This window comes from Bos indicus, chromosome X, assembly GCF_029378745.1.
Source record: "Bos indicus isolate NIAB-ARS_2022 breed Sahiwal x Tharparkar chromosome X, NIAB-ARS_B.indTharparkar_mat_pri_1.0, whole genome shotgun sequence".
NCBI classification, from domain to species: domain Eukaryota; kingdom Metazoa; phylum Chordata; class Mammalia; order Artiodactyla; family Bovidae; genus Bos; species Bos indicus.
In genome coordinates, this window is record NC_091789.1 from 88028617 (window position 1) to 88054856 (window position 26240).

The following is a 26240-nucleotide window of genomic DNA, read 5'->3' on the forward strand; positions in this document are numbered from 1 at the left end:
TCTGCAGTGATTTTGGAGCCCAGAAAAATAAAGTCTGACACTGTTTCCACTGTTTCCCCATCTATTTCCCATGAAGTGATGGGACCGGATGCCATGATCTTCCTTTTCTGAATGTTGAGCTTTAAGCCAACTTCTTCACTCTCCACTTTCACTTTCATCAAGAGGCTTTTGAGTTCCTCTTCACTTTCTGCCATAAGGGTGGTGTCATCTGCATATCTGAGGTTATTGATGTTTCTCCCGGCAATCTTGATTCCAGCTTGTGTTTCTTCCAGTCCAGCGTTTCTCATGATGTACTCTGCATATAAGTTAAATAAGTTGGATGACAATATACAGCCTTGATGTACTCCTTTTCCTATTTGGAACCAGTCTGTTGTTCCATGTCCAGTTGTAACTGTTGCGTCCTGACCTGCATACAGATTTCTCAAAACAAATTGTAATCTGTGTAGCATAAATTAATTATTAACTAATCAATCCCATTTATGTTCTACCTCTTTCCCATAAAACTTCAATTGCCTCATAGGCCCTATTCAAGTACATTCTTAAATGAATTAGAAAAAGATGAGGGTAAAACATTATAGAAGACACATGAATAAATAAGTAGTTGATGGAGAGAGAACCGACAAAGACAGTTTGAAAAATTATGAGAGAGTGGCTTTTTGGGTGGGGATGGGGAAATATCAGGGAGGATATAATAAATAAATAAATAAATATCAGGGAGGATATACCCATTACATGGTTTGCAGTGATACAGTGAACTTTAGAATGATAAGAAAATAAATGTCCTTTCCATGACAAGCTTTTCTAGGTTATCTGTTGATTTTTTGTAGTCAAGAAATTTCCCAACAGTTTTATCTAAAATATGAGTCTTTCCTGGCACTTCCCTCAGTACAGAGGCCAAATAAATGAGACACTGTTTTCATGAAGAGCTGTTAATTTATGTTTGTATTTTTGTGCATGTGACTTGCTGCATTGTCTCATTTTGTGGGTTTGTTTTTAAGGTGAGGATGATAATATCAATATTTAGATACTTGGGGAGGGTAAATGAAAGGTATTTGTGCAGAGCCTTTCATAAACCTTTTCAAGCTCTGTGCAGATATAAGGGTAGTGTTTTGCAGTCCCAGAAATCTGGAGAAGAGTGTTGATGCAAATAATGAAAATGGGAATGAATGTAACTCCTTTCTCACTCCATGCCTTTACTTACAAAATACTGTAAATGTTGAAAATTGTAATATTTGTGGTTTTTTAAATGTTCATATAATTCTAAATGAGAAGTCATTTATAACTCTACTTAGCTTAGCTCAGTTTATGAAATCCTGGTATTTGTGAAAGAGCAATATAATGAATATTATATTTAATTTCCCAGAGTCAAGCAGAGTGCATGGGAACTTCTGGGTTTATTTATTTATTTATTTTTTTGCTGCTGGCCAAAGAGGCCAAAGAAAAGGTTTTCAGATATGGAACCAGTTTTGTTTTTTCTTTGCTGATGAAATGTGGAAGGCAGTGTATGCATACTTCTCTCATATTTATGTGGCCTAGATTTGAAGTGGAAATGTGATTCTAAAATGTGGAAGTTTTGAAAAGGCATGGTAACCTGGTCTTCAGTCTCCAATCTCTGTGAAGTATTTTTATTATTATTATTGCCATTGATGTGTTCAAAGGATCAAGGTTCTAAATAATGAAAATAAGAACTTCTGAAAACAGTACATAGACAAAAAGATAATAAAACTCTTTACAGGTTTATCTGTTCCAAACAAAGGCTTGAGCATGTTTTATTGTGTTTAACCATGATAGTCTAACCATGATAGATTTTCACTGAAAGGGATAGGTACTGTTGTTTGTATTGTCTCTCTTTCTTTTAGGGTGAGATCAAAAACTTTCTGTAGCTTGTATATCTGATAGATATGAAATTGGGGGATGGTGATATAAGGAGTGAAAGAAGAAATAGGAAAGGGGGAACAAAAATTACAAGTAGCTTGATATTTCCTAGAATATGGTCTTAATGTGTTACTTTAGTTGGTGAGAGCAGTGCTCTTCAAACTCTAAAGAGCATGTGAATTCCCTAAGGATTATATAAAAATGCATTTTCTGATTCAGCAGGTCTGGGGTGTGACCTGGGAATGTGTATTTCCATTAAGCTCCCAAATGATGATGATACTCTTAGAGTAACAAAGTTGGAGGTTTGACTGGAGATCTTGGTGAAGGTCATATTTTAAAATTTTCAATAAGGACAATTTGTCATAATGGTAGCTAATAGTGTTTAATTTTACATCAATAAACTTTTGTATAATAAAATTTAAAAACATTGACCAAAAATCACATTCATATATCTGGCATACCACCCTCAATTTTTCATAAACAATTTCCTTATTTTAAATCCCTTAGTAAATACTCAGTGAGGAAGTTAAATTTGTGTTTCTGCCAGATAGTACCTTCACCAAAGCTGCCAGCCACCTGGTTAATGTGTAAAATGTTAAAGTGTTGTTTATATGGTTGTAGGAAAGTTCCCAGAAAGGCAGACAGACCACTAGGCTTCTAGTTCCAGCTCTCCCAGCTAGCTGTGGAACCTGGAGCTCTTTTTTTTTTTCTTTTGTAAAATGACTGTGAATATTTGTTTAGTAGACTTGAGAAAGTATCTAGTCCATTGTCCATAATAGGTACTCAAAAAAGCTTAAGGAGACTCTTAAGAGTAGAACTAAGCAGCTTTAGGTCTCACAGGTCGGTCACATAGGACAGGCACTGAGGAAAAGAATGTCCAATAACTTAAACAGAGGACTTCACTAAGCTGCCCTACTTCATCTTTAATATGTGATTTTAGTTGCTCAAATCTTCTGTGGAAGGTCTGATCTTTTATTTAATGTCTTCCAATGCAATTTGCTGCCTGCTGGGAGCACTTTCCTTTTTCTCCTGTCTGTCCTAACAGAGATGAGGAAATCAGGCAAAAGGCTGAAGCATTGACCATTTCTCCCATTTTCCTTCCTTTGCAGATTATTCCTCTGCTGTTCAGAAATTTTCTCAGACATTGCAGTCCTTTCAGTTTGATTTCATTGGAGATACGCTGACTGATGACGAGATTAACATTGGTAAGTCTTCAGCTATTTGTGGCCATGTAACTCTCAAAGCAGGTCTGAGAAAAAGCAGCCTCCTTGGTGAATATATAGAACTTGGGAATCTTTGATCCCCCTTTGTCACCTGTTGTCCTAAGTTCCTGGGAGACTGCTCAAGAAACATAAAGAAACATTCCCTCCTAGTCCCATTTCTTCCTTATACAAAAGCAATCAAAAGATATCCCTTTGGACTTCCCTGGTGGTATAGTGGATAAGAATCTGCCTGCCAAGGCAGGGAATATGGGTTTGATCCCTGGTCCCAGAAGATTCCACAAGCCTTGGAGCAACAGGGCCATGTGCCGCAACTACTGAGCCCACGTTCTAGAGCCTGTGAGCCACAACTACTGAGCCCATGTGCTGTACCTACTGAAGCCTGTGCTCCTAGAGCCTGTGCTCCACAACAAGAGAAGTCCCCACAATGAGAAGCCCATGTACCACAATGAAGAATAGCCCCTGCTCACCACAATGAGAGAAAGCCTATACACAGAAAGAAAGACCTAGCACAACCAAAAATAAATAAATAAAATATATTTAAAAAAATATCCCTTAAGCTTCCATTTAGGTCTTTGACTCAGTCTGCAGGGGAATTTTCTTTAAAAAAATCTAAAACATGAAAATGGGGTTTCCCAGGAGGCACAGTGGTAAAGAATCCACTTGCCAATGCAGGAGATGCAGGTTTGATCCCTAAGTCAAGAATATCCCCTGAAGAAGGAAGTGGTAAACCATTCCACTATTCTTGCCTGAAAAATTCCATGAACAGAGGAGCCTGGTGGGCTACAGTTCATGGGATCACAAAATTGGATACAACTGAGCAAAACACATGAATACATATATTTTTTGGTGAAGAATTAAAATTAATTTCTTGGTTTATTTCCCAAAATAATTCAGAATAAGGTTCTTCTAAGGAACAAATCCCCTAGAAAGTTTAATATTAGCATTTATGTATGTATACTTCTCAGGCAACAGGAGATTTGACATCTCCCTTGGGAACTGAATTTAAGGACTTGCCTTAGTGTTTTCCTCTGTAAAATGTGGTTAGTATGTATCTCTCAAAGATGTTATAATTAGGAAATTGAACAGTGGAAATAAAAAGAGCTTTGTGTTTCTGTCAGTTATGAAGTTAAAGTAGTATCAGCAAAGTATAAGTCTTCCCTGGTAAAGAATCTGCCTGCAGTGCAGGAGACTGTCATCATAGGAGATGCAGGTTCAATCCCTGGGTCAGGAAGGTCCCCTGGAAAAGGAAATGGCAACCTACTCTAGTATTCTTACTGGAATACTGGAAAATCCCATGGACAGAAGAGGCTGGTGGGCTACAGTCCATGTGGCAAAATATGGCCCACAGACTTAACTGAAATACAGTTAAATATTGTTTATGGGTGGTTTTGTATTATAACAGCATTGAGTAGTAGTTGCAGAGACTACATGGTTTTCAGAGCCTCAAATATTTGCTGTCTGGCCATTTAAAAAAAGTTTTGTAACCACTGATTTAAAGAGTCAGTGCAAAACATTTGCTAGATGAGAGCACAGAACTATTATGAATGATCTAATGCCACTGAAATAATTATGTGTATTAACCCAAGAAATAAAATATAAAAATGTATTATTATTATATTGAATGCTTGTGCAGTAAATATGAATAATATATAAGTGTATAAAATATGAAATTACTTATACTAATAAGGTATTTCAACATAAAACTGTTTTGTGTGTATGTAATTTAGTTCATACATAATTTTAAATACATAATTACATAATTATGTAATATTATATAAATACATAATTTTATATAATTTTAATCTAATATTTCATCAAGCATTTTTTCATATCATTTAAAAATCTTTGAATGCTTCATGGGAGCGTAGGACAAGGACATTGTTTCAGTCATTTCCATTTCCCTAGCATGTAGAGGAGTACCTAGCATATAGTAGATACTCAATACATGTTTGTTGAATGAATGAATAATGGATGCATTTGAGATTCATTATTATAGGAGCTATACTTTACATGCTGTTTAACTATTGTTAGAAATTTGGCTTATCTCTAATTTTTCATGATTATAAATAACACTGCAATGGATATTTTTATGAGGTTGATGACTAATACTTTGCATAAATGTGGCAGTATAGCTAGTGAGACAGACATTTGTATTTGGATTATTTCTTTACTCATGCCACTTCATTCTACTTCTGCATATCTATCTTGGTCTGAGGGCATGGTTTATTTAAAGATTAATATTGTGAGGGTTTGATAGCCCAAGTTTGAACTCTAGTTTCTCGACGTATTAGCTATGTAATCTTGGCAAGTAACTTCACCTCTATGAGTGTAACATATCTCATCTGTAAAATGGGAGTGAGGTAATCATTGCCAAGTGTTCACATTGTCTAAAGAAATGTTAGCTATTTAATCATTGTTAATATAAGGTTTGACTACTTTATACTTTTTAATAGACTGAATGTTTTTGTATCTCCACAAAGTGATATGTTGAAATTCTAACCTCCAATGTGACAGTAGTAGGAGGTGGGTTCTTTGGGAGTTAATTAGGTCATGAAGGTGAAGCCCTCATGAGTGGTATTAGTATCCTTATCTCTGTGACAGTCTAGAAGGCTGGTGTGGGGAGGGAAATGGGAGGGAGGTTCTCGAGGGAGGGGACATGGGTGTACAGGGGGCTGATTCTTGATGATGTATGACAGAAAACCACAAAATTCTGTAAAGCAATTATCCTTCAATTAAATTTTTTTAAAAAAAGATAGAGGGAAAAGAAAACAGATTCTAGAGCACTCTCTCACACACTTTCTATCATGTGAGGATACAGTGAGAAGTTGGTAGTCTGTAGCCTGGAAGAGAATGCTCATGAGAAACTGACCTTGATATCAGACTTTTAACCTGCAGAACTGTGTGAAATAAATAAGCCCACCCAGTCTATGGTATTTCCCAATAGCATCCTGAACTCAAAAAAAAAAAAAAAAAAAATCAGGAATTTGTACTGAGATTTGGAGGGTGTTGCTATAATGAATACCTGAAAATGTGGAAGTGGCTTTGGAACTGGATAATGGACAGAGGCTGGAAAAGTTTTAAGGTGCATGCTATAGAAAGCCTAGATTGCTGTGAGTAGAATTTTAAGGGTGATTCTGGAGAGAGCTATGAAAGAAGAGAGAGGGTAGAGAAAGCTTCAGTATTCTTAGAGAATACCTAAGTAATCATGCATGAAATATTGGTAGAATATAGATGGTAGGGTCCATTTTGATGAAGTCGCAGACAAAAATGAGGAACATGTTATTAGACAATGGAGAAAAGGTGATCCTTGTTATAAAAAAACAAATACTAGGCTACATTTTTTTGTATTCTAGTGTTCTGTGAAAGGCAAAACTTGTAAGCAACTTGAAAATTTGGCTTATGCCATTTCTAAGCAAGTATTAAGAGAGAGGTTTGGTTTCCCCTGGCTACTTATACTAAAATGTAAGAGGAAAGAAATGAACATAAGGTAAAATTTTTAAGGAGAAAGGAACCATAACTTAAAGATTTGTCCATATTACGAAAAATGAGGAAATTTATTTGGAAGAAAACACTATTGCACTTCCCAGGTGGTGCAGTGGTAAAGAATCTGCCTGTCAATGCAAGGGTCACGGGTTTAATCCCTGACTCAGGAAGATCTCATGGGGTAGAAAAATGGCATCTCACTCCAGTGTTCTTGCTTGGAAAATTAAATGGACAGAGGAGCCTGGAGGGCTACAGTTCATGGGGTCACAAATAGTTAGACACCACTGAGCAACTAACTGAGCACACATACACATGCTTCAGTTCAGTTCAGTTCAGTTCAGTTCAATTCAGTCACTCAATTGTGTCTGACTCTTTGCGATCCAATGGATTGCAGCATGCCAGGCATCCCTGTCCAACACCAACTCCCAGAGCTTACTCCAACTCATGTCCATCGAGTTGGTGATGCCATCCAACCATCTCCTCTTCTGTCTTCCCCTTCTCCTGCCTTCAATCTTTCCCAGCATCAGGGTCTTTTCCAATGAGTAAGTTCTTCACATCAGGTGGCCAAAGTATTGGAGTTTCAGATTCAGCATCAGTCCTTCCAATGAATATAGAGGACTGATTTCCTTTAGGATGAACTGGTTGGATCTCCTTACAGTCCTAGTGACTCTCAAGAGTCTTCTCCAACACCACAGTTCAAAAACATCATTCTTTGGCACTCAGCTTTCTTTATAGTCCAACTCTCACATCCATACATGACTACTGGAAAAACCATAGCTTTGACTAGATGGACACTTGTTGGCAAAGTAATGTCTCAGCTTTTGAATATGAAGTCTAGATTGGTCATAGCTTTTCTTCCAAGGAGCAAGCATCTTTTAATTTCATGGCTGCAGTAATCATCCCTCAAACTTAGGGACACATGCAGACTGAAAGTGAAGGGCTGGAAAAAGATATTTCATGCAAATGGAGACCAAAAAAAAGCAGGAGTAACAATACTCATATCAGATAAAATAGAGTTTGAAATAAAGGCCACGAAAAGAGACAAAGAAGGACACTACATCATGATTATAGGATCAGTCCAAGAAGAAGATATAACAATTATAAATATATATGCACCCAACATAGGAGCACTGCAATATGTAAGGCAAATGCTAACAAGTATGAAAGGGGAAATTAACAGGAACACAATAATACTGGGAGACTTTAATACCCCACTCACACCTATGAATAGATCAACTAAACAGAAAATTAGCAAGGAAACACAAACTTTAAATGATACAATGGACCAGTTAGACCTAATTGATATCGATATCATATTTCACCCTAAAACAATGAATTTCACCTTTTTCTAAAGTGCACATGGAACCTTCTCCAGGATAGATCACATCCTGGGCCATAAATCTAGCCTTGGTAAATTCAAGAAAATTGAAACCATCTCAAACATCTTTTCTGATCACAATGCAGTAAGATTAGATGTCAACTACAGGAAAAAAAACTGTTAAAAATACAAACATATAGAAGCTAAAAAACACGCTTCTGAATAACCAACAAATCACAGAAGAAATAAAAAAAGAAATAAAAATATGCATAAAAATGAATGAAAATGAAAACAAAATTATGCAAAATCTATGGGATTCAGTAAAAACAGTGCTAAGGGGAAGGTTCATAGCAATACAAGCTTACCTCAAGAAACAGGAGAAACATCAAATAAAAGACCTAACTGTACACCTAAAGCAACTAGAAAAATAAGAAATGAACTACCCCAGGGTTAGTATAAGGAAAGAAATCATAAAAATTAGGGCAGAAATAAATGCAAAAGAAACAAAGGAGGGCATAGCCAAAATTAAGAAAGCTAAATGCTGATTCTTTGAGAAGATAAATAAAATGGACAAACCATTAGCCAGAGTCATCAAATTATAAAGGAAGAATCAAATCAACAAAATTAGAAATGAAAATGGAGAAATCACAACAGACAACACAGAAATACAAAGGATCACAAGAGACTACTATCAGTAACTATATGCCAATAAAACGGACAACTTGGAAGAAATGGACAAATTCTTAGAAAAGTACAACTTTCCAAAACTGAACCAGGAAGAAATAGAAAATCTTAACAGACCTATCACAAGCATAGAAATTGAAACTGTAATCAGAAATCTTCCAACAAACAAAAGCCCAGGACCAGACGGCTTCACAGCTGAATTCTACCAAAAATTTAGAGAAGAGCTAACACCTATCCTGCTCAAACTCTTCCAGAAAATTGCAGAGGAATGTGAACTTCCAAACTCATTCTATGAGGCCACCATCACCCTAATACCAAAACCAGACAAAGATACAACAAAAAAAGAAAACTGCAGGCCAATATCACTGATGAACATAGATGCAAAAATCTTTAACAAAGTTCTAGCAAACAGAATCCAACAACATATTAAAAAGATCATGCATCATGACCAAGTGGGCTTTATCCCAGGGATGCAAGGATTCTTCAATATTTGCAAATCAATCAATGTAATACACCACATTAACAAATTAAAAGATTAAAAACCATATGATTTTCTCAGTAGATGCAGAGAAAGCCTTTGACAAAATTCAACATCCATTTATGATTAAAAACAAAAAAAACCCTCCAGATAGCAGGAATAGAAGGAACATACCTCAACATAATAAAAGCTATATATGACCAACCCACAGCAAACATTATACTCAATGGTGAAAAATTGAAAGCAGTTCCCCTAAAGTCAGGAACAAGAAAAGGGTGCCCACTCTCACCACTTCTATTCAACATAGTTTTGGAAGTTTTAGCCATAGCAATCAGAGAAGAAAAAGAAATGAATCCAGATTGGAAAAGAAGAAGTAAAACTCTTACTATTTGCAGATGACATGATCCTTTATATAAAAAACCCTAAAGACTCCACCAGAAGATTACTAGAGCTAATCAATGAATGTAGTAAATTTTCAGGATATAAAATTAACACACAGAAATCCCTTGCATTCTTATACACTAACAATGAGAAAATAGAAAGAGACATTAAGGAAACAATTCCATTCACCATTGCAATGAACATAATTAAATACTTAGGGATATATCTACCTAAAGAAATAAAAGACCTATATATAGAAAACTATAAAACACTGATGAAAGAAATCAAAGAGGAAACAACTAGTTGGAGAAATATACTGTGTTCTTGGAGTGCAGGAATCAACATAGTGAAAATGAGTATACTACCCAAAGCAATCTGTAAATTCAATGCAATCCCTATCAAGCTACCAATGGTATTTCTCACAGAACTAGAACAAATAATTTCATAATTTGTATGGAAATACAAAAAACCTTGAATAGCCAAAGTAATCTTGAGAAAGAAGAATGGCACTGGAGGGATCAACTTGCCCTACTTCAGGTTATACTACAAAGCTGCAGTCATCAAGACAGTATGGTACTGGCACAAAGACAGAAACATAGATCAATGGAACAAAATAGAAAGCCCAGAGATAAATCCATGCAACTATGGACACCTTATCTTTGACAAAGGAGGCAAGCATATACAATGGAGAAAAGATAATCTCTTTAAGAAGTGCTGGGAAAACTGGTCAACCACTTGTAAAAGAATGAAACTAGAATACTTTCTAACACCATACACAAAAAATAAACTGAAAATGGACTAAAGATCTAAATGTAAGACCAGAAACTATAAAACTTCTAGAGGAAAACATAGGCAAAACACTCTGATATAAATCACAGCAGGATCCTCTATGACCCACCTCCCAGAATAAAGGAAATAAAAGCAAAAATAAACAAATGGGACCTAATTAAACCTAAAAGCTTTTGCACAATGAAAGAAACTATAAGAAAGGTGAAAAGAGCCTTCAGAATGGGAGAAAATAGCAGCAAATGAAGTAACTGACAAAGAATTAATCTCAAAAATATACAAACAACTCCTTCAGCTCAGTTTCAGAAAAATAAGTAACCAAATCAAAAAATGAGCCAAAGAACTAAATGACATTTCTCCAAAGAAGACATACAGATGGCTAACATACACATGAAAAGATGCTCAATATCACTCATTATCAGAGAAATGCAAATCAAAACCACAGTGAGGTACCATTTTATGCCAGTCAGAATGGCTGCTATCCAAAAGTCTACAAATAGTAAATGCTAGAGAGGGTACAGAAAAAAGGAACCCTCTTACACTGTTGGAGGGAATGCAAACTAGTACAGCCACTATGGAGAACAGTGTGGAGATTCCTTCAAAAACTGGAAGTAGAACTGCCATGCAACCCAGCAATTCCACTGCTGCGTATACACACCGAGGAAACAAGAATTGGAAGATACACATGTACCTCAATGTTCATCGCAGCACTGTTTATAATAGCTAGGACATGGAAGCAATCTAGATGTCCATTGGCAGATAAATGGATAAGAAAGCTGTGGTACATAGACACAATGGAATATTATTCAGCTATTAAAAAGAATGCATTTGAATCAGTTCTAATGAGGTGGATGAAACCACAGCCTATTATACAGAGTGAAGTAAGTCAGAAAAATAATACCAATACAGTAGATTAACATGCATATATATGGAATTTAGAAAGATGATAATGATGATCCTATATGCGAGACAGCAAAAGAGACACAGATGTAAAGAACAGACTTTTGCACTCTGTGGGAGAAGGCGAGGGTGGGATGACTGAGAGAATAGTATTGAAACATGTATATTATCATATGTGAAATAGATCGGCAGTCCAGGTTCAATGCATGAGAGAGGGTGCTCAGGGCTGGTGCACTGGGATGACCCTGAGGAATGGGATGGGGAGGAAGGTGGGAGGGAGGTTCAGGATGGGGAACACATGTACACACATGGCTGATTCATGTGAATGTATGGCAAAAACCACTACAATATTATAAAGTAATTAGCCTCCAATTAAAATAAAAAAATAAAAAAAGAAAAGAAAGAGAATGTGGAAAATACAGCCAAAGAGATTTATTCGCAAAACTTAAGATCGCATGGAACTTGCCTTGCTAGATTTTGGGCTTGCTTGGGACCTATCACTCTGTCCTTCTTGGCTTTTTCCCTTTTGGAGCGGGAATGTCTATCTTATGCATGTCCCATCATTGTATTTTGGAAGCACATAACTTGTTTGTTTTTACAGGTTGACAGCTAGAGAACAATTTTGCCTCCATATAATTTGTACCGTGAGTCTCAACCATATTTGATTTAGATATTTAGATAAAATTTGAACTTTTGACCTAAGAGTTAACGCTGGAATGAGTTAAGACTTGTAGGGCTGTGGAAATTGAATATAAAAGAAGGATGTGGATTTTGTCAAGCATGGTATGGGATGTAACAGGCTGAATGTAACTCCCCCAGATTCATTTTGAAAGCTTATCCTCAATATGATGGTACCAGGAAGTAGAACCTTTGGGAAGTGATTAGATCATGAGGGTGGAGCCCTCATGAATGGGATTAGTGCCCTCATCAAAGGGATCCCAGAGAAATTTCTAGCCCACTTTCCATCTTATTAGGATACAATGAGAAGTTAGTAGTTTATAAGTCAGAAGATGGCATGCTCCAGAACCCAAACATGCTGGCAGTCTAATACTGGTCTTCTAACTTCCAGAACTATGAGAAATTTCTATTTTTATACACCATCCTATCTATGTTATTTTGTTATAGCATCCCAAAATAAGTATATTATTTTCTTAAAAATAACTACTGCTTGCCTGTCAATTGGGCTTCCTAATCAATAACCTCAGATATGCAGATGACACCACCCTTATGGCAGAAAGTGAAGAGGAACTCAAAAGCCTCTTGATGAAAGTGAAAGTGGAGAGTGAAAAAGTTGGCTTAAAGCTCAACATTCAGAAAACGAAGATCATGGCATCCGGTCCCATCACTTCATGGGAAATAGATGGGGAAACAGTGGAAACAGTGTCAGACTTTATTTTTCTGGGCTCCAAAATCACTACAGATGGTGACTGCAGCCATGAAATTAAAAGATGCTTACTCCTTGGAAGGAAAGTTATGACCAACCTAGATAGCATATTCAAAAGCAGAGACATTACTTTGCCAACAAAGGTCCGTCTAGTCAAGGCTATGGTTTTTCCTGTGGTCATGTATGGATGTGAGAGTTGGACTGTGAAGAAGGCTGAGTGCCGAAGAATTGATGCTTTTGAACTGTGGTGCTGGAGAAGACTCTTGAGAGTCCCTTGGACTGCAAGGAGATCCAACCAGTCCATTCTGAAGGAGATCGGCCCTGGGATTTCTTTGGAAGGAATGATGCTAAAGCTGAAACTCCAGTACTTTGGCCACCTCATGGGAAGAGTTGACTCATTGGAAAAGACTCTGATGCTGGGAGGGATTGGGGGCAAGAGGAGAAGAGGGTGTCAGAGGGTGAGATTGCTGGATGGCATCACTGACTCGATGGTCGTGAGTCTGAGTGAACTCCGGGAGTTGGTGATGGACAGGGAGGCCTGGCGTGCTGCGATTCATGGGGTTGCAAAGAGTAGGACACGACTGAGCGACTGATCTGATCTGATCTGAATGGTGCTAGTGGTAAAGAATGGCAGGTAAACACCTGCCAATGCTCTTTGGAGACTGAGAAGCAATCTTCAAGATCCTACTGGGAAGCTATTGTTGTGAAAGAACAATCGTTTGGAAAGTGGAAAGAGGAGATTTTTCCATGCCCTCTAATGTGCCAGCACTACTGTCTCTGAGTCAGTACATCTTTTTTACTGAAAAACTGGTCAAAGTACAGTTACTTTTACTGTATGGAATGGAATGGAATTTGGAGTTGAGCTTTTAGATTTCACATTACATGTGAAAAGGGTTTTGCAGTTCTTTCCATAAGTGATTTTTCATGATTGCTGCAAGAATTCAGTCAGTCAGTCAGTCAGTTCAGTCACTCAGTCATGTCCAACTCCGCGACCCCATGAACCGCAGCACGCCGGGCCTCCCTGTCCATCACCAACTCCCAGAGTTTACCCAAACTCGTGTCCATTGAGTCGGTGATGCCATCTAACCATCTCATCCTCTGTCGTCCCCTTCTCGTCCTGCCTTCAATCTTTCCCAGCATCAGGGTCTTTTCAAATGAGTCAGCTCTTCGCATCAGGTGGCCAAAATATTGGAGCTTTAGCTTCAACATCAGTCCTTCCAGTGAACACCCAGGACTGATCTCCTTTAGGATGGACTGGTTGGATCTCCTTGCAGTCCAAGGGACTCTCAAGAATCTTCTACAACACCACAGTAATCAGTAGCATTAACCCCATTGTAGTTACCAGGTGAGAAACGGAGATGGTAATGATTTCTAGGGAAAGTCTGAAGCTTCTCTGAACAGTTTCTTCCTTTGTTGATCAGCCTTTAGGTCTCACAGTCTATATATAACAGAGACAAGTGAGAGGAAGTATCTGACTGCCCTCTGACATTTGTCGCTGCTTTAGAGTATGACATGTATACTTTCAACTGGCATTGCCTGACCTTTTCTCTACCTCTATGGCCCAGTAACTAGAGGAAATTCTAAGTATTTAGGTAGTGTGTGTCTGCTTCAGGTTTGAGGTTTAGTTATTGGCTATGAGGTCTTGAAAAAATTACTTGAGTCTCTGTTTTCCTCATATGTAGAGAGTATAATCTACTTCCAAGAATTTCAAGGAGTAAATCATATAAATAAATGTATCAGAGGGTTTATATAAATCCTTTTTCTCAGTGTCTGGTGATCCTACTAGGAAGGTGGAGAACCTAATTTTTGGAGAAAGATGTTAGTTTGAAATTATTGCCTGAGTTTACTACAAAATGAAAAGGTAAAAAAAGTCAATGTTTAAAGGGACCTTAGGAAGCATCTAGTTCAGTTAATCTTAATATAGCTTTGTATCAGAATTACCTGAAAAGCATGTTGATCCAGAGTCTCAGGACCCATCTTAGATGAAATGAATCAGTTTGTTTATTTATGCGTGGAGAAAGAAAAAGCAGTGTTTTCAAGTCTCAGACTGCAAATCAAATTTCTAATCATTGTAATATATTTGTCAAAAGTCCTTTGCAGACCAAGCAGATTGATTTAAAATCAAACTTTCAAGTAGAAGTTCCATCAGCCACTCGTTACTGCTGTATAGGAGCACAGGACTCAGGAAGTTCTACATTGTCTATTCCCCCTAGCCCCCACACTTATATTCAACGTGAATATTATTAATTGCTAACAACTCACAGGTAATCATAAACCTGATTGGGATAAAGCAGGGCTTAAGAAATAGTCTCTTGAGGATGTTTGTTAGTGTTTTTCTATAAAATCAGTTAGACCGTCTTTTTAGATTGTGAAGGTCAGTTGTTTTAGGGTCCTGAAATTCAGCTATCCTAAAAGAAGAGGGATGCCCTAAATGAAAAATAAAATTAATATAAAAGTTAAAAATTATTTAAATTTTATTTTTATTGAAGTATAGTTGATTTACAGTGTTGTGTTAATTTCTGGTATACAGCAAAGGATTGTGTTATATGTGTGTGTGTGTGTGTGTGTGTGTGTGTGTGTGTGTATATATATATATATATATAATCTTTTTCATATTCTTTTCCATTATGGTTTATTATAAGAAATTGAGTATATTGACAGTTCCCTGTTGTATACAGTAGGACCTTGTCGTTTAATGCAAAAGTTTCCGTTACAGAAAAGAGATGTGAATTGAACCCTGAGGGTCCAGTGATTTCTAAGTGGTCAGTAGTAGACATTTATTTTTGATTACATAGTGTCACTCATTGGAGTTTCTTGAAGCTCTCAAGGTAGGATGCTAGTCCTCTAGACGACATTGTCCACAGTCCTGGCAGTCTTTCCTATAAGGGCATATATGAATTGAACATTTTACCAGACTTCCTTAACTCAGATAGTGGTTTTTCCAGGGAAAATTTTAGCCCAATGCATGGTCTGCTATGGTGGCAAGCACTTAGAGATTTATATCAAGTCATCAGATTTTAGTTCATAGATCTTCTTCAGATCATGGGGAAAGGATCAATTGCATGGTGACCTGGAATCCTTATAGGGATCTGGATCATCAAGTCTCAGGTCTCTCTTTTTCCAGGTCAGATGAGAAGGGGAAATTTAGGATTGCTAGTTTGGAGGATTATAACTAGATATTGGAAGAAATAGAAGGGATTGAAGATTTGCTAAATATAAGTTGGGTAAAGTAACAGGATCCAGTTCAATTTACATATGGATACCAAAACTGTTTTTTTTTTTTTCAGAAGGGGAGCAAGTCATTTAAATCTCAACCAGACAAGTGTGAGTGTGCATCCTTATAGGTTACCCTCCACTAACAAGAGGTGCAAATGTTCAGGTAGCTCAAAGACAAAGAATAGGGCAGTCTTCTGATAATCCAAAAGGATGTGATCTAGACAATGCATCATTTTCCATTGAAACACAGAAATTCTCCCTTTTGATGAAAGTTAATCTCAAAGAAAAAATATTCTTGATTAAAAAATAAGGCTGGTCTCATTAGATTTGGTCTATTTGTAGGTGCAACAAGGATAATCATTTGCTATATGGATCTGTTTAAGTTTGCATTACTGAAAGTTTTCAAGAATTGTAGATTGGATTTTTTAAAATATAAATTTATTTATTTTAATTGGAGGCTAATTACTTTACAATATTGTATTGGTTTTGCCATACATCAACATGAATCTGCCATGGGTGTACATGTGTTCTCCATCCTGAACCCCCCTCGCACCACCCTCCCCATACCATTTCACATGCAGAACCTAAAAATTTGAGTGAGTTCTTCTCTAGATAGGCAAAATATCCTGAAGTTTTCAGTTCTGCAAGGAAGAGACTTTCCTTACTCAACTATAAGGCCAGGAACTCTGCAAGGCAGGTATTAACCTGGTTTTCCCAAGAGGGCTTTGAATCTTTGTTGGCCCCGTAGTCAACCTTACTCATTAAAAGCATCTGGTCATATCCACTTCAATGAGCATCATATCAGATATGTCATTGCAGGTAAGGCCTTGGTTTCTTAAACTAATGTTTCAAATCATTTTCTAATAATAAAGAGGACAGACCCTAATTTAACCTATGTAAATAATGATCAGATCAGATCAGTCGCTCAGTCCGGTCCGACTCTTTGCGACCCCATGAATCGCAGCACGCCAGGCCTCCCTGTCCATCACCAACTCCCGGAGTTCATTTAGACTCATGTCCATCGAGTCAGTGATGCCATCCAGCAATCTCATCCTCTGTCGTCCCCTTCTCCTCTTGCCCCCAATCCCTCCCAGCATCAGAGTCTTTTCCAGTGAGTCAACTCTTCTCATGAAGTGGCCAAAGTATTGGAGTTTCAGCTTTAGCGTCATTCCTTCCAAAGAAATCCCAGGGCCGATCTCCTTCAGAATGGACTGGTTGGATCTCCTTGCAGTCCAAGGGACTCTCAAGAGTCTTCTCCAACGCCACAGTTCAAAATCATCAATTCTTCGGCACTCAGCCTTCTTCACAGTCCAACTCTCACATCCATACATGACCACAGGAAAAACCATAGCCTTGACTAGACGGACCTTTGTTGGCAAAGTAATGTCTCTGCTTTTGAATATGCTATCTAGGTTGGTCATAACTTTCCTTCCAAGGAGTAAGCATCTTTTAGTTTCATGGCTGCAGTCACCATCTGTAGTGATTTTGGAGCCCAGAAAAATAAAGTCTGACACTGTTTCCACTGTTTCCCCATCTATTTCCCATGAAGTGATGGGACTGGATGCCATGATCTTCGTTTTCTGAATGTTGAGCTTTAAGCCAACTTTTTCACTCTCCACTTTCACTTTCATCAAGAGGCTTTTGAGTTCCTCTTCACTTTCTGCCATAAGGGCGGTGTCATCTGCATATCTGAGGTTATTGATATTTCTCCCAGCAATCTTGATTCCAGCTTGTGTTTCTTCCAGTCCAGCGTTTCTCATGATGTACTCTGCATATAAGTTAAATAAGTCGGATGACAATATACAGCCTTGATGTATTCCTTTTCCTATTTGGAACCAGTCTGTTGTTCCATGTCCAGTTCTAACTGTTGCTTCCTGACCTGCATACAGGTTTCTCAAGAGGCAGGTCAGGTGGTCTGGTATTCCCATCTCTTTCAGAATTTTCCACAGTTTATTGTGATCCACACAGTCAAAGGCTTTGGCATAGTCAATAAAGCAGAAATAGATGTTTTTCTGGAACTCTCTTGCTTTTTCCATGATCCAGCAGATGTTGGCAATTTGATCTCTGGTTCCTCTGCCTTTTCTAAAACCAGCTTGGACATCAGGAAGTTCACGGTCATGTATGCTGACGCCTGGCTTGGAGAATTTTAAGCATTACTTTACTAGCATGTGAGATGAATGCAATTGTGCGGTAGTTTGAGCATTCTTTGGCATTGCCTTTCTTTGGGATTGGAATGAAAACTGACCTTTTCCAGTCCAGTGGCCACTGCTCAGTTTTCCAAATTTGCTGGCATATTGAGTGCAGCACTTTCACAGCATCATCTTTCAGGATTTGAAATAGCTCAACTGGAATTCCATCACCTCCACTAGCTTTGTTCGTAGTGATGCTTTCTAAGGCCCACTGGACTTCACATTCCAGGATGTCTGACTCTAGGTCAGTGATCACACCATCGTGATTATCTGGGTCTTGAAGATCTTTTTCGTACAGTTCTTCTGTGTATTCTTGCCACCTCTTCTTAATATCTTCTGCTTCTGTTAGGTCCATATCATTTCTGTCCTTTATTGAGCCCATCTTTGCATGAAATGTTCCCTTGGTATCTCTAATTTTCTTGAATAAATCTCTAGTCCTTCCCATTCTGTTGTTTTCCTCTATTTCTTTGCATTGATCACTGAGGAAGGCTTTCTTATCTTTTCTTGCTATTCGTTGGAAGTCTGCATTCAGATGCTTATATCTTTCCTTTTCTCCTTTGCTTTTCGCTTCTCTTCTTTTCACAGCTATTTGTAAGGCCTCTCCAGAGAGCCATTTTGCTTTTCTGCATTTCTTTTCCATAGGGATGGTCTTGATCCCTGTCTCTTGTACAGTGTCACGAACCTCATTCCATAGTTCATCAGGTACTCTATCTATCAGATCTAGGCCCTTAAATCTATTTGTCACTGCCACTGTATAATCATAAGGGATTTGATTTACGTCATACCTGAATGGTCTAGTGATTTCCCCTACTTTCTTCAATTTAAGTCTGAATTTGGAATAAGGAGTTCATGATCTGAGCCACAATCAGCTCCCGGTCTTGTTTTTGTTGACTGTATAGAGCTTCTGCATCTTTGGCTGCAAAGAACATAATCAATCTGATTTCGGTGTTGACCATCTGGTGATGTCCATGTTTAGAATCTTCTCTTGTGTTGTTGAAAGAGGGTGTTTGCTATGACCAGTGCATTTTCTTGGCAAAACTCTATTTGCCTTTGCCATGCTTCATTCAGTATTCCATGGCCAAATTTGCCTTTTACTCCAGGTGTTTCTTGACTTCCTACTTTTGCATTCCAGTCTCTTATAGTGAAAAGGACATCTTTTTTAGGTCTTAGTTCTAAAAGGTCTTGTAGGTCTTCATAGTACCGTTCAACTTCAGCTTCTTCAGCATTACTGGTTGGGGCCTAGACTTGGATTACTGTGATATTGAATGGTTTGCCTTGGAAACGAACAGAGATCATTCTGTCGTTTTTGAGATTGCATCCAAGTAATGCATTTTGGACTCTCTTGTTGACCATGATGGCTACTGCATTTCTTCCTAGGGATTCCTGCCCACAGTAGTAGATATAATTGTCATCCTAGTTAAATTCACCCATTCCAGTCCATTTCAGTTTGCTGATTCCTAGAATGTCGACATTCACTCTTGCCACCTCTCGTTTTACCACTTCCAATTTGCCTTGATTCTTGGACCTGACATTCCAGGTTCCTCTGCAATATTGCTCTTTACAGCATCGGACCTTGCTTCTATCACCAGTCACATCCACAGCTGGGTATTCTTTTTGCTTTGGCTCTATCCCTTCATTCTTTCTGGAGTTATTTCTCCACTGATCTCCAGTAGCATATTGGGCACCTACTGACCTGGGAAGTTCCTCTTTCAGTATCCTGTCATTTTACCTTTTCATACTGTTCATGGGGTTCTCAAGGCAAGAATACTGAAGTGGATTGACATTCTCTTCTCCAGTGGACCACATTCTGTCAGATCTCTTCTTAGTTTTCATTTAAAAAATGAAGATTGAATATATTGGAACTTGTGTATTATAATAGAAATATGGAAATAGAGAAAATGAATATTAAAGGCTTCATTTCCTGAGTACCTACTATGTGTAAAAAGGTTTGCATATATTATCTGATTATCAGAGCAATTCTTAAGAAATTGAGACTAAGTTAAGGAAATTTTTTCAGATGACATGATGCTATACATTGAAAGATGCCACCAGTAAACTACTAGAGCTCATGAAAGAATTTGGTAAACTTGAAGGATACAATACTAATATACAGAACTCTGTTATGTTTCCATATACTACCAACCAATTATCAGAAAGAGAAATGAAGGAAATAATCCCATTGAAATTATTGCATCAAACTATTGGTCTTCTGCAACACCACAGTTCGAAACCATCAATTCTTCAGGGCTCAGCTTTCTTTATTGTCCAATTCTCACATCCATACGTGACTACTGGAAAAACCTTAGCTTTGATTAGATGGATGTTTGTCAAGAAAGTATTGTCTCTGCTTTTTAATATGCTCTCTAAGTGGGTCATGAATTTTCTTCCAAGGAGCAAGTGCCTTTTAATTTCATGGCTACAGTTACCATCTGCAGTGATTTTTGTGCCCAAGAAAATAGTCTGTCACTGTTTCCATTGTTTCCCCATCTATTTGCCGTGAAGTGATGGGACCAGATACCATGGTCTTAGTTTTAGAATGTTGAGTTTTAAGCTAACTATTTCACTCTCCTCTTTCACTTTCATCAAGAGGATCTTCAGTTCCTCTTCAATTTCTGTAGTAAGGGTGGCATCATCTGTGTATCTGAGGTTACTGACATTTCCTCCGGTAATCTTGATTCCAGCTTGTGCTTCAGTAAGCCCGGCATTTCACATGATACACTCTGCATGGATGATAAATAAGCAGGCTGACAATATACAGCCTTAATGTGTTCCTTTCCCAATTTGGAACTAATCTGTTGTTCCATGGCCACTTCCAACTGTTGCTTCTTGACCTGCATACAGATTTCTCAGGAGGTTGGTAAGGTGGCCTGGTATTCCCATCTCTTGAAGAATTTTCCACAGTTTATTGTGATCTACATAGTCAAAGGATTTGGTATAATCATTAAAGCAGAAGTAGATGTTTCTCTGTAATTCTCTTGCTTTTTCTATGATCCAACAGATGGTGGCAATTTGATCTCTTGTTCCTCTACCTTTTCTAAATCCATTGAACATCTGGAAGTTCATGGTTCACATTCTGTTGAAGCCTCGCTTGGAGAATTTTGAGCATTACTTTGCTAGCGTGTGAGATGAGTGCAATTGTGTGGTAGTTTGAACATTCTTTGGCATTGCCATTCTTAGGGATTGGAGTGAAAACTGACCATTTTCAGTTCTGTTGCCAGTGTTGTTTTCCAAATTTGCTAGCATATTGAGTGCAGCATTTTAACAGCATCATCTTTTAGGGTTTGAATTAGCTCAACTGGCAGTCCATCACCTCCAGTAGCTTTGTTCATAGTGATGCTTCCCAAGGCCCACTTGACTTTGCATTCTAGGATGTCTGGCTCTAGGTGAGTGATCACACCATCGTGGTTATCTGGGTCCTGAAGATCTTTTTTGTATAGTTCTTCTGTGTATTCTTGCCACATCTTCTTAATATTTCCTGCTTCTGTTAGGTCCATACCATTTCCGTCCTTTACCATGCCCATCTTTGCATGAATGTTCCCTTGGTATCTCTAATTTTCTTGAAGAGATCTCTAGTCTTTCCCATTCCATTGTTTTCCTCTACTGTCTTTGCACTGATCACAGAAGAAGGCTTTCTTATCTTTCTTTGTTATTCTTTGAAACTGCCTTCAAATGGGTATATCTTTCCTTTTCTGCTTTGCCTTTAGCTTCTCTTATTTTCTCAGCTATTTTAAGGTCTCCTCAGACAACCATTTTGCCTTTTTGCATTTGTTTTACTTGGGGATGGTCTTGATCACTGCCTCCTGTACAATGTCATAAACCTCTGTCCATAGTTCTTCAGGCACTCTGTCTATCAGATCTTGAATGTATTGAATCTAATAGAGTCCCTTGAATCTATTTGTCTCTTCCAGTGTATAATCGTAAGGGATTTGGTTTAGCTCATACTTGAATTGTCTAGTAGTTTTCCTTCCTTTCTTCAATTTAAGTCTGAATTTTGCAATAAGGAGTTCGTGATCGGAGCCATAGTCAGCTCCTGATCTTTTTTTTTGCTGACTGTATAGAGCTTCTCTGTTTGGCTGCAAAGAATATAATCAATATGATTTCAGTATTAACCATCTGATGATGTCCATGTGTAGAGTCTTCTCTAGTGTTGTTGGAAGAGGTTGTTTGCTGTGACCAATGTGTTTTCTTGGCAAGACTCTGTTAGCCTTTGCCTTGCTTCATTTTGTACTGGTCCATTTTGTGGATCATAAAAAACTGGAAAATTTTTAAATAGATGGAAATACTAACCAGATTACCTGCCTCCTGAGAAACCTCTATGCAGATCAAGTATCAATGGTTAGAACCAGACAAGGAACAGCAGACTGGTTCCTAATTAGGAAAGGAGTATGTCAAGGCTGTGTCTTGTCACCCTGCTTATTTAACTTCTATGCAGAATGCATCATGTGAAATGTTAGGCTACATGAATCACAAGCTGGTATCAAGATTGCAGAGAATCATATCAATAACTTCAGATATGCCGATGATACCACCCTAATGATAGAAAATGAAGAGGAACTTAAAAGCCTCTTGATGATGGTGAAAGAGGAGAGTGTAAAAGCTGGCTTAAACTCAGCATTTAAAATCTAAGATCATGGCCTCTGGTCTCTTCACTTCATGGCAAACAGATTGTGAAAAAATCAAAACTGTAGTAGATTTTATTTTCTTGGCCTCCAAAATCCCTGTGGATGGTGACTAAAGCCATGAAATTAAAAGACAGTTGCTCCTCGGAAGAAAAAGTATGACAAACCTAAATGGCACATTAAAAAGCAGTGACATCACTTTGTTGAGAAAGGTCTGTATAGTCAAAGCATTGTTTTTTCCAGTAATCATGTAAGGATGTTAGATTTGGACCACAAAGAAGGCTGAGTGCTTAAGAATTGATGCTTTCAATCTGTGATACTGATGAAGACTCTTGAGAGTTCCTTGGACAGCAAGGACATCAAACCAGTCAATCCTAAAGGAAATCAACCCTGAATATTCATTGGTAGGAATGAAGCTGAAACTTAAGTCCTTTGGCCACCTGATGAGAAGAGCCATCTCATTGAAAAGACCCTGATGCTGTTCAAAATTGAAGAGAAATGGAAAAGAGGGCCAGGATGAGGTGGGTGTACAGCATCATCGACTCAATGGACATGAGTTAGAGCAAACTCCAGGAGTGAGTAAAGGCCGGGGAAGCTTGATGTGCTGCAGTCCATGGGGTTGCAAAGAGTCAGACATACTGAACGACTGAGCAACAAACATCAGTGAATAAAACAGTCAAGAATATTTGTATAGAAATGTTTGTTTGAATATTTTTTCACTTCTTTTGCGAATATACCCAGGCATGGAATTGCTGAATCATATGATAACTGTATGTTTAACTTTTATTTATTTTTTTAGCACTTGTCAAAGTCACTTTAAATGTACAGAATGTTATATGTCAACTATATATCAATAAAACTGCAGGTAAAAGCTGAGGTAGGAGCATTCCCCCAAGAAAAGAGAAGGAAAAAGGAAATCAGTATTGAATTGAATAGGTACTGAACTTTTCTTCTTTTGTCCTTAGATTTGACACCTTCATGTAGTGATGCCATTGGGTTGTGGCACTGGTTTCTACCTCTTTTCCCTTAACCTCTGCCCACTTGCCTATCAAGTACCATAATTAATTTGGTTTATCTTTTATTCTGTCCTTTCAGCTGAATCCTTCAAAGAATTTGCTGAATTGCTCAACGAAGTAGAAAACGAGAGGATGATGATGGTAGGTCATTAACACTTGGCCTGGAGCCACGATCATGGCTGACTTTGGACATTTTTTTTTCTGTCCTCATTGGTTAGAGTGTTGCTTTTTTGTTTGGGTTTCTGTCTCATTACTACCTGGGTACTATAAAGACTGGAATTTGATTTGATTATTCTATCTCAAGTTCCCATTCTGAGAGTTTAAAGGGATATCACTCTATTCATTTCAGTGAGATAAGACTTGAGAGGACATTAAATTTGGCTGTTGAACATATTGACAAAAAATGTGGTCTTTAGTGTTCTTAAATTATCTATTTGTGTTTATCTCCTTTTAGAAATAATGAGTTTATATTTATATGTTTACATTTAGACATGTGAGAGTTTTTTTTTATATCTATGTGATAACTTTTTTCCTTACATTTAAAATCTCATTCATTAATATTAATAGACTTGGTATTTAGAGCATGTTTAGTTTTGTAGAAAAATTGAGTGAAAATACAGAGATTTCTTATACAGTTGCCCTTTGAACATGTGTTTGAGCTCTGTGAGTCCACTTATATGTAGGTACTTTTCAATGAATACTACAGTACTACATGATGTGACTTTGGTTGAATCTATGGGTACAGAACCTCAGATACTGGAGGACTGACTGTAAAGCTATATGCAGAGTTTTGACTGCTTAGGGTTGGGGCTTATGCCCTTAACACTTGCACTGTTCAAAGGTAAACTGTACTCCATTTCTCCTTGCCACCACTCCCCATATAGTTTCCCTTATTAACATCTTGCATGTGTGGTTTCCCTTATTATTAACAACTTGCAACACAATATTATTAGCTCAAGTCCATAGTTACTTTAGGGTTCAATTTTTGTGTTGAATATTTTATCACTTTTGAAAAATGCTTAATGACGTATATACAACATCAAAGTTTCATCATACAGAATATTTTCACTACCCTAAAAATCTCCTGTGATTCCCCCTACCTTTTCTGACACCCAAACCCCTGACAGACACTTATCTTTTTACTGTGTTTTGCCTTTTCTAGAATGTCATATAATTGGAGTTGTATAATATAGCTTTTTCAGATTGGTTTCTTTGACTTAGCAACATGCATTTAAAGTTCCTCTATGTCTTTTCATGGCTTCATAACTCGTTTTTTTTGGTCAGTGAATATTATGTATGCGTATATTATAGTAAATATTCCATTATATGGATGTGCCATGGTTTCTTCATCGTTTCACCTTATGAAGAATATATTGGTTACTCCCAAGTTTTGGCAATTATGAAAAAACTTCCATACACATCTGTGTACAGATTTTTATGTGGATATAAATTTTCAGCTCTTTTCAGTAAATTCTAAGGGATACAATTTCTAGATTGTGTGATGAGTAGGTCTAGATTTGTAAAAAACTGCCAAACTGTTTTCCAAATTGGCTGTACCATTTTGCAATCTCACCAGCCATGAATGACAGTTCTTGTTGCTGCACATTATTGCAAGCTTTTGATGTTGGCTGTGATTTGGATTTCACCCACTCTAATATGTATTTTTGTTGTTGTTTAGTTGCTAAGTCATGTTCAGCTCTTTGTGACTCCATGGACTGCAGCGTGCCAGACTTCCCTGTCCTTTACTATCTCCTGGAGCTTGCCCAAACTCATGTCCATTGAGTCAATGATGCTATCTAACTATTTCATCTTCTGTTGCCCCCTTCTTCTGCTTTCAAAATTTCCCAGCATTAAGTTCTTTTCCAACGAGTTGGCTCTTTGCTTCGGGTGGCCAAAGTATTGGAGCTTGAACTTCGGCTTCAGTCTTTCCAGTGAATATTCAGGGTTGATTTCCTTTATGATTAACTGCAAGGTTTGATCTCTGTGCAGCCCAAAGGACTCTGAAGAGTCTTCTCCAGGACTAGAATTTGAAGGTATTAATTCTTCAGCACTCTTTCTTCTTTATGGTCCAACTGTCACATCTGTACATTACTACTGGAAAAGCTATAGCTTTGGCTATACAGATTTCTGTTGGCAAAGTGAAGTTGCTGATTTTTAGTATACTGTCTAGGTTTATCATAGCTTTCTTTCCAAAGACCATGTGTCTTTTAATTTCATGGCTGTAATCACCACCCACAGTTATTTTGGAGCCAAAGAAAATAAAATCTGTCACTGCTTCTACTTTTCTCTCTTCTATTTGCCAGCAAGTGATGGGACCAGATGCCATGATCTTAGTGTTTTGAATGTTGAGTTTTAAGCCAGCTTTTCACTCTCCTCTTTTACCCTCATCAAGAATCTCTTTAATTCCTCTTCAGTTTTTGCCATTGGTGGTATCATCTGCATATTTGAGGTCATTGATATTTCTCCCAACAATCTTGATTCTAATTTGTGTTTTATCCAGTCTAGCATTTCGCATGAGGTACTCTGCATACATGTTAAATAAGCAGGGTGACAATATACAGCCTTGAGATACTCTTTTCCCAATGTTGAACCAGTCCATTTTTCTATGTCTGGTTCTAATTATTGCTTATTGACCTGCATACCAGTTTCTCATGAGACAGGTTAGCTGGTCTGGTATTCCCATCTCTT

The 26240-nt window shown here is 37.7% G+C and overlaps 1 protein-coding gene across 5 annotated transcripts in view; it reads left to right on the forward strand.

The window, feature by feature from the left end:
• The window catches only part of OPHN1 (oligophrenin 1), a 627556-nt gene that overhangs the window by 176793 nt on the left and 424523 nt on the right, over positions 1 to 26240 (forward strand). For all 5 annotated transcript variants that reach the window (XM_070784718.1, XM_070784715.1, XM_070784720.1 and 2 more), the window contains 2 exons: positions 2985 to 3080; positions 23632 to 23693. In XM_070784718.1, coding sequence (XP_070640819.1) covers positions 2985 to 3080; positions 23632 to 23693 — 158 coding nt within the window. The remainder of the gene's footprint in view (positions 1 to 2984; positions 3081 to 23631; positions 23694 to 26240) is intronic.